Genomic DNA, 9,152 nt, shown 5'->3' on the forward strand with positions numbered 1-9,152 from the left:
TTTCCAACAGTTCAATCCATTGTAAAGCTGCAAGAATCCTCCCCGAGATTGTGTTACATTGTAGTTAATTTCTTTATGGATGAGTGTCTTTTCTTTTTTCAGTTGAAGAGGGTAAGGAAGCATTGGGAATTCTTTGAGAGACCTGTTGATCAGGTTCATTGATTTTTCAATTTCAAATAATACCAGGTATTTGAGTTGTTCATCCTCGTTCTGTTCATGCGGAATGTCTTTAGATAGAAGTCTGCAGTTTCGGTTCCACATCTCTGCTGGATCTTTGATTTGGCAATACAGTAGCAGGGTTATGAACATTTCACCTAAGGACTTGGTGGATCCCCAAGTACTTGCCTCTTCAATCACTTCTTGCCATTCATGATCGGCATCCATTTTCTGCAATTTTGGAATGTAAATTGATGTTTTGGTTGTTAGTGGTTGTATTCAGAACGTGCTAAACGATGTGATTGCATTTGATGTTTTGCGACCGTTTTGTAAATCTGAATGTGGAGAGACGATTGTTGTGTTTCTTATACTGCAATATAAGACACGTTTGGCGAAAAGGCACGTCAGTAGAAACTTATGTGGGCGGGTTCCATTATTAAGAAAGATAAGGAATTTGATTGGTAATCAAGTTTAGCTATGTTCGGGAAACTTAAACATTGGACGTGGATTATTCTGGTCGGTCTATTTTAGTTATCGATTGCCGTAGGATAGCTTCTTATATTGTTTCTAAAAGCTGAAATTGCTTGTAGCCCAAGAGACCTTATGTGGAAGCTATATAAAACGAGCACCCTATAGAAGTAGACACACAAAAGCAAAAAGAAACCCAAGTCTTCTCGTTCTTCCTATACAGTTAAGCTTGTTCCTAGCGTAAACATCAATTTAATTTGGTTTGCTGCGTTTTTTTTTGGCAAACAACAATGTCAAGATCAAATATTCCCGAAGAGATCCAAGAAGAGATTTTATTAAGGTTACCCGTGAAATCCATCTTATGTTTTAAATCCGTATGCAAGAGTTGGTATGAATTACTTTCTAGTCGTAAATTCATCAAGGATCACCTTAATCTTCCCACCAAAAAACACCTTAGAAACAGAAAGATTATGATCAGAGTTTATGATTGTTACTTCGAAGCTGATGATATATTTTATTCCATAGATTATGCTTCAATATTAAGGGAAGCTGTTCTTATGAATTACCCAAACGACAATAATAATAATTCTATAACTCACAGTATTTACCATTTTATTGTGGGATCTTGCAATGGCTTGATTTTATTATTAGCCGATGATAGTGAAAAACTATTTCTTTGGAATCCATCAACAAGAGAGTACAAGGAAATTATTAGAGCACCGGCGCCCTTAAAAAGCTATCTTGCCTATGGGTTGGGTTACGATGCCAAAAGTGATAATTACAAGTTGGTATGCATCGCAACTGGCAAGTCTGATGATGACGAGCTTGATGATTTTTCTGAAGTTTATTCATACACATCTGGTTCATGGAGTAGAGGCCAAAACATCCTTTATGTGCATTCTGATATAACTGGTGGTGTGCTTCTGAATGGTGTTCTGCATTGGTTAGGTGAAGCTGTACACTGGTCAGGTGATACGGCCACTCGTGAAAAAACTATAATCTCCTTTGATATTAACAGTGAGAAGTTCATTGGTTTACCACTTCCTGAAGAAACTATGAAATGCCCAGAAGAGATATTTGATGTCCAAGTGCTGGGAGATTCCCTTTGCTTAATTTGTGGTGTCCGTAACGTTCATATTGATGTATGGGTTATGCAAAATTATGGTGTGAGAGAATCTTGGACAAAACAATTCACCATTACCCAAGAAGGAATGACTGAAGAACCCCGATTATTAAAGTTCTATGGCTCTGTTAAATATAGTGAGATTCTAATACAGGTTGGTGAACGTCTCGGTTTATACGACCAAAAGAATGATAGCGTTAGGATCCTAGATATAAATGGCATAAATGACGGTAATTTTTGCTCGGAGAGCTACGTGGAGAGCTTAGTTTCGGTGAGTTCAGGTACTTATATGGGTACAACGGGGAAAAAACAGTCCAAGGATGCTATTGAAATTCAAGATTCTCACTCGAAGAGAAACACCCAAGTTACACTGGAAGAAGCTGCAGATAAAGAAGCGAAACGCAAGCATAATGAACTACTAGATGAAAGTAGTAGCAGTTCTAAAAGAAAACGAGCATCTTATGAGAACAAAGAATTGGATGCCGTTAATTCTTCTCTTGGTGATGCTTTATTAGTCAACGTATAAGTTTTACGTAGTGGAAGACTCTTTTATTGTTGGTGTTTGTTCGTTCTATTAGTGTTTATTATGATATGCACTCCAGAATCTTATTGTCACTTTTGATCGATTTGCCATGGTTGTTTGATCATTTATCTTTGTGAGGAATAGCTTCATCCTGTTTCTTCGGTATGACCAGTTTGGCTATACCCGCAAATCATGGCATTCCATGAAACAACATTTTTCAGTAGGTGTACAGTTCAACATAACTACATAAGCAATCTAGGAAACACACTAATGGCATCTTTATGCCGATCATCTTTTGCAAACTGACCCAATTATTTGTGTGGCTGAAACGATATCTGCTCAGGCGTTTCGACTTTTCTTGAAGTGCACTAAAAACGCATAGAAATGCCCCCGTTTTTTACACCGACTATATTTTCTTTTAGTGCACCAAAAATAGTAGCACACAAACTCGTGCATTGGGTATTAGGATTACAAGCAGCGCACTAGCCAGTTGTTAACAATTTGGGTATACGGTTCCCAAATTGGTGCTGCTTGAATCAAACATAAGCATTCTTATTACAAGTTCTCCACGAATTGGCTTTGCAACTCTATAACAAATTCTGTGTCAGAAAATCTTCGATCAAACTTTAATGTGTCAGGCAACTGCATTTGTGGCAGAATTGGTGAAGCTGATAGCAGCTACACAGTATCTTTAAACCAATGGTGTCAGTCTCCCATTGCTCTTGCATTAGCCATCTCTTCCAATGAAGAAGCAGCGTTAAACCGTCATCAAATCCACCACCACCTCTCCCCATTGGGGTTGTAAGTCACGATGAAAACTACAAATTATTGAACTGACTGAAAAACATCAAATATGTGTATGACCAAGAAAGGGAAATCATTCATGTTCTACAAATTTATCATTACTAGTGGTAAGGTCTGAACCAGGGACCATTGGTTTGTACGAGCGGCGCGGCAATCCGTGGCTATGTATGGCAGTTATGCCAGAAAACTGAGAACAAAATTATGCCACTTGTTATTAGGCCTGTCAACGACACTTAACGTAACGGATATTGGCTTTGCCGCTGCCGTTGCCATTACAACGAGCGGTTAACCGATATTCGTTAAGTTCCGATGGAAATATGAATTCACAAACCATTACCATTACGTTGGACTTATCGGATGACGGTTAATTTTCCGGTACCATCCGGTATGTCACAAGACAAACACAAACCACAGGACAATTACACAGAACAACTTCTAAATCCTAGAAAATAAGTTCTAAATCCATGCCACACAAAAAAAACATACAAATGTTCATGTTCCAAACCAAATTACATGTTCAGAATCTTTAAATGTTCTGGCAAAAGAAAAAACCATGTTTGAAAAGGAAAGACAAAGGATTAAAGGAACTCCATCTCCATTTGTTGCAGCAACTGCAAATGCATTCTTCCATCTCCAGATTCTCCACTTCCAACTGCATCTGCAAATGCATTCCTCCTTACTCCTTAGTCCTCAACTTCTGCATTTTGAAAGGAAAATCAAAAGTGTTAGACAGTTAAGCAACTTAAGCTGGCAAATGGCAATGTCAGTGCAATAACCCAATAAATATAAAACCAAATAAAAGATTAAGATGTAAAGAAACTTACCAGTAACACAACTCTCACTGTCACTAAGAGTGAGATCTGGCATCCAATCACCCAAACAAAGCAATACTTCAACAAGATATGGAGCTAATGAACTCCACCGATACTCAACAGAGAATCTGATGTTATACTTATCACTAGAACTGCCAATACATCTCTTGCAATCCTTGAGAGAGTTGGGTACTTATGAGCATGATTCTTCCACTAACTTAAGATATTAAACCTCATTTCTTCAGTGGATGTTCCTTTAGGAAGAACTGGTTCTGCTAAGTATGTCTCTAATTCTGACTTCTCAACCTCAAACATATTGTTTTCCATAATAAAATCATCATAACCAAAATCATATGATGTTGTTGTACCTGGAGAGATCTCAAATCCAGCTGAATGCATTCCAGTATAAAAATAATCTGGAGTTGTAGTGTTGGTTTCATAAGCACGGAAAAGAGCATTGAGTTCAAGCTCAAATTTGGTATAGTGACTTTTATAGTTTTCCACACCATATACTCTCTTCATAACGAACTCCACCCATTTAGCCTTGTACCTAGGATCTAAAACAACCCCAATGCCCATCAAAGTGTTACTTTCTTTCCAGTAGCTATTAAATTTTATCCTCATATTCTTGGCCATGTCTCTGATATACTCATGCTCACTTGATTCCAAGATCTTAATGCATCTATTAACTTCTTGCACACCGTTATAATACAAATTTGTTGTGGGATACTTAATCCCGGCAAATTTGGTTGAAATGACATCAAACAATTCCAAACATTAACATATATGCACTCCTTGTTGCCACTCCTTATAAGTTGGTAGTATCTTGAAGTCATTATCCAAATCAGCTAGCCTAAAAATTTGTCTCATAGAAATTGCATCCTTTAGCATCTTAAAGGTGGAGTTCCACCTGGTATCCACATCTAAACCCACATACCTTGAAGCAGGAAGCTTAACTTGGGCAATAGCACATTCAAATCTCTCTTTTCTAGCCTGACTTGCTTTGACATGTTTTACACACTCTCTAACTGCATCTATAAATGGAGCATCCAATCTCATTCACACCCTACAATCAAGTGCAATACATGATTACTACACCTCATTTGGAACATATCCCCATAAAGAACTAAACAATCTTTGCTATCAAGCCATTTCTCAGATTTTCCATTAACATTGTTGGAGTTAGCATTGTCAGCAGCTACAGCAAAAAGCTTAGTGTCTATGTTCCAATCTAGACATACTGATTTCATTACGAATGATAGAACTTCTCCAGAATGTGGTGATGGCACTAACCATCTATGTAATGCATTGTCACACAGCAATAACCATCCTTTGTATGCTTACATGACCACATATCTGTTGTTAAACTACACTTAGATGTAATTGTCTCAAATTGTTCTTGTAATTGCAGTTTGAACTCAGTTCTTAGTTTCATGATATCTTCTCTAATTGTATCCCTAGTGTAAAGCTTAGCAGAAGGATTTAAAGACTTCAGAAACTCAACAAAATATGGATGCTCAACCATAGTGATTGGGTAACCATGTTTAGCAATCATCTTGGCAACAAGTATCCTAGTAGCAAAATCATCATATTTCCAATTAGCAAGCTTAGTTTGTGCATTACCTGTTTTGGTTGTAGTAATCTTTCTTTGTCCTTTCTTGTTCTCAGGCTTTTCTTTGCAGGTTTTAGCATGGTAATGTAATTTGCTGGTTCCTTGGCTACTGGGTGCAGGCACTCTCCTGTTACAATGTTTGCATTCAGCTATAAGTATCCCAATCTCCTTACCTTTTACCATCTTCTTTTCAATTAACCTTTCAAAATCATTCCAAGCATCAGACCTTACTGCATGTAGTTTTTTCTTTTCTTAAGCTATAATTGGATCTTCATATACTTCTACTTCTGCTACTTTTTTTTTCTGTTAGAGGTGCAACAGCAGCAGGTTTGTTGCAGAAGGTAATTGAGATGCAACTGAAAGTGAGGGAGAGGGATTGCTTCTTCTTGATGAACCAACATAATTGGATGCTCCTCTTTCGCTTTGGGACATGATTAATGTCACGAATTCAAAACCCTAATTTCAGAAACCCTAAATTGAAAATTTTGGTTTTTAGGATTGAAATTAAACTCAAAAAAAAATAGAAGAAGATAACCCTAGTATTCTAATCAGTAATCACACATGATTTGTATAGAGAAGATGATGATTTTGCTCGAATTGAAAGTAAGGAGATGAGGGGTGAGGTTTTCTTCTCTCGTTTGTGTTACTGAACCAGCTGAAGTGAAGAAGACAGAAGTGATTCTGTCGAAGTATAGTAACCTGGGTATAGGAATTTACACGTGCTAGTCACACGTTAGCGGATATCGGAACTAAGGCTAACGGAAATAGCCCAACCGGTACCGTTACGGTAGGATAAAAATAAACGATAATTTATCGGTTACGGATAACCGATTACCGGTATAACGGAACTAAGGAAACCGGATAATCGAATTCGGCTAACGGATATCCATTGATAGGCCTACTTGTTATACATTTCAGAACCAGTTACCAAAAGCTTATGGCAGTGTTATAATTTAACATGGCTCCACTAAAGTGTATCATTACATTTAATTACCTGTTGTCACCCAAAAAGTAGATAGCAAATCTTCATCAACGTATCCCAAGATTCCCTTCATCTTTTGCTTCTTAGTCTAATTTCTCAAGGCAACACCTGAATTGCCAAACGCACCCTTATTTTAAGAAAATCAAATCAACGGATAGAAAACCAGATATTAACATAAACTACATCTGAATTTCCAAACACACCCTTATTTTAAGAAAATCAAATCAACAGACAGAAAACTAGATAGTAACATAACCAAAATAACTCCGTTTTGACTCTTCCTCGTTTTCTCTCTGTTTTCCTACATTAAACCATCAAATCGTGTAGGAATACAAATCAAACGACACTAATCGGACATTAACCGAACTACAATATCACCAAAATAAATTCACAACAGAAATAATTTGTCCATCACCAATTTTACCCCTGATTGAGGATAAAATTGTCTATAAAATGACTTTCACCGTCTCTCTCCTTTACTCTTCCCCCTTCATGTTTCAACTTACTCAGTTTTTCCTCTGTGTCACAGGGATCATACCTAAAAAAAAAAAACTCATTAACTGCATAATTATAAACCAAAACCCAACTCATCTTCATAAAATCTTAATCTCTTTTGATCGATACATAAAACCCATATCTTAGAGAGACCACTCAAACAATCTCATTTCAAGAATCATCTTTCACTGGATGAACATTAGTCCATTCTTTCTACATACATATAGAATTTCAAAGGGAATTTTTTTGATTCGTGGGTGATTTTACTGTGTTTTCCACCAATGGATAAAGGGAAAGCTAAAATGGTTGAAGATGAGAAAGAAAAGGAAGAGTAAGAAGTTCCAATGGATGTTGATGGTGATGAATCAAAACAGGGTAATGAAAAGATTGGAGTTCAGAGTAGTAATCAAAGTGCATTAGATACAATGAATTTTTTGCAGAGTTCTTTACCAACTAGGTAAGTACTGATTTTCTTGATTCTTTATTTTGGGAGGGCATTTGCCCCCTTTTGAATAATGAGGATTAATAGTGGTGAACCTTGATTTAGAATAGGTTCCAATAAAATTTAGAGATAAAGGTTTGTTTTTCTTAATAATTTGATTCAAAAGATTGAATCTTTTTGATAAATTTAGGGTTTTGGATTGAACCTTGATTCAAAGATTGAAAGCCTATCTTGTGTTGTACTTCTAAATGCTTGAGTTTTTTGATTGCAGGAAAGGAACTGCAACCTCAGATTAAACAAACCCAAGGAAACGCAAACCAGGTATACCTAACTTTTTCAAGTTTGGTGAGGTCTTTGAAGACAAGTAGTGGTGAAGGACGAAGAAAATAGATGTACAAAATAACAGTACCTCCAATGACAGATGCAAGAAGTCCCAAAGGCAACACTGAGAATACGGCTTCGTCAGAAACTCTTGTTCAGGATCGTGCACCAAAGCCTCCACCAGCAAAGTCGAGTTTGAGTCATCATAAGTCATCGTCTTCTTCTCTGCCAATTTATGAAAACAAGAGTAGTATGCTTGACAACAGTGAGAGTTCCTCTTCGTCGGCGTCCGTAGCTCAGCAATGTGACCCTGAAAGTTTTCAATCAGCTTATGATGCGCTTGTGCAATTATATCTTCAGGTTATTAATGCTACAACACAAGAAGAACATGTTTATTATGGTAAATTCCTGGAAGTTGTTCGTTCTTACAATAGATTTAGTCCTGCTAGTTCTCTTACGAACCCACCTCTACTCCAACAAATATTGATCGAAAATGTGTATGCCCAAGGTCAGGTACGAGACACTGCAAAGGGTCCACTAGGAATTGTGGATCTCTTAGTTCAAGATCTTTGGTGCAAACTAGCAGGAGAGGATTTTATTGACACTGAGGATGTCGAAATTGAGAGTTCAAGGATGTTTAAAGTTCAGAAATCTGCAATTGCGTCCACTGTGAAGACATAAACCACAAAGGATCTGAAAACAAAAGCGATAATTAAGGTTTTTGCAGCCTTTTGCTTTGAGAGTCAAGTCTTTGCTTAAATCCCTCTGAGAGTGTTAATGCTGGGGTTGAGGTGAAGATCTTGGATAACTAATAGAGGACATTCAACGTTAAGCTTAAAAGCTACGATGGGACATTATTTTTGTTAAAAGGCTGGGATAAATTTCTTTTGAAGAATGACTGGGTAGCAAAGATAAAAATTATAAATATTGCAGCTTTTAGACACTTCGAGTCCGGGGAGCTGTCTTTCATCGTGCTACCAGCTGAGAAGAAGAAGAAGAAGAAGAATAGGTTAGCAGAGATTCTGCAATAGGTTTCCACATTCATTAATAGAACTAGTTTAAAAGTTCCCCATTTGTGCCAATCGGATCAATGGGTTTATTTTCAATTGATTTTGATCTCAACATTTGTGTAGTGTTTTATGATTTTTACCCAATTTTGTGATGCAATTTATAATGTGTTTGGATATTAATTTTCATTATTAGTTCTGTTGATTTTGACTTAAATATTTGTGTGTATTAAATGCAGTATTGATGAATTTTTACTTTTACTGTAACTCCTGGTTTTTGCAAATGCAAATTTTGATTCTCTTTTGACTCTTGAGTCTTATAAGACAGAAGACACCCATTCCATCTTCTTCCTGAATTGATTCCTGAAGAGTTGTTACCCTAGACATAAAGGTATAAATTTTTTCTT

The 9,152-nt window shown here is 36.8% G+C and overlaps 1 protein-coding gene across 1 annotated transcript; it reads left to right on the forward strand.

Moving 5' to 3' along the window:
• Window positions 1–914: 914 nt before the first annotated feature.
• On the forward strand, window positions 915–2,273 carry LOC113311396 (F-box/kelch-repeat protein At3g06240-like). The gene has a single exon (XM_026560237.1). It carries the CDS (start codon window positions 915–917, stop codon window positions 2,271–2,273), a length of 1,359 nt encoding a protein of 452 aa, XP_026416022.1.
• Window positions 2,274–9,152: the final 6,879 nt, after the last annotated feature.

This window comes from Papaver somniferum, chromosome 9 (genome assembly GCF_003573695.1).
Source record: "Papaver somniferum cultivar HN1 chromosome 9, ASM357369v1, whole genome shotgun sequence".
Lineage (NCBI taxonomy): Eukaryota > Viridiplantae > Streptophyta > Magnoliopsida > Ranunculales > Papaveraceae > Papaver > Papaver somniferum.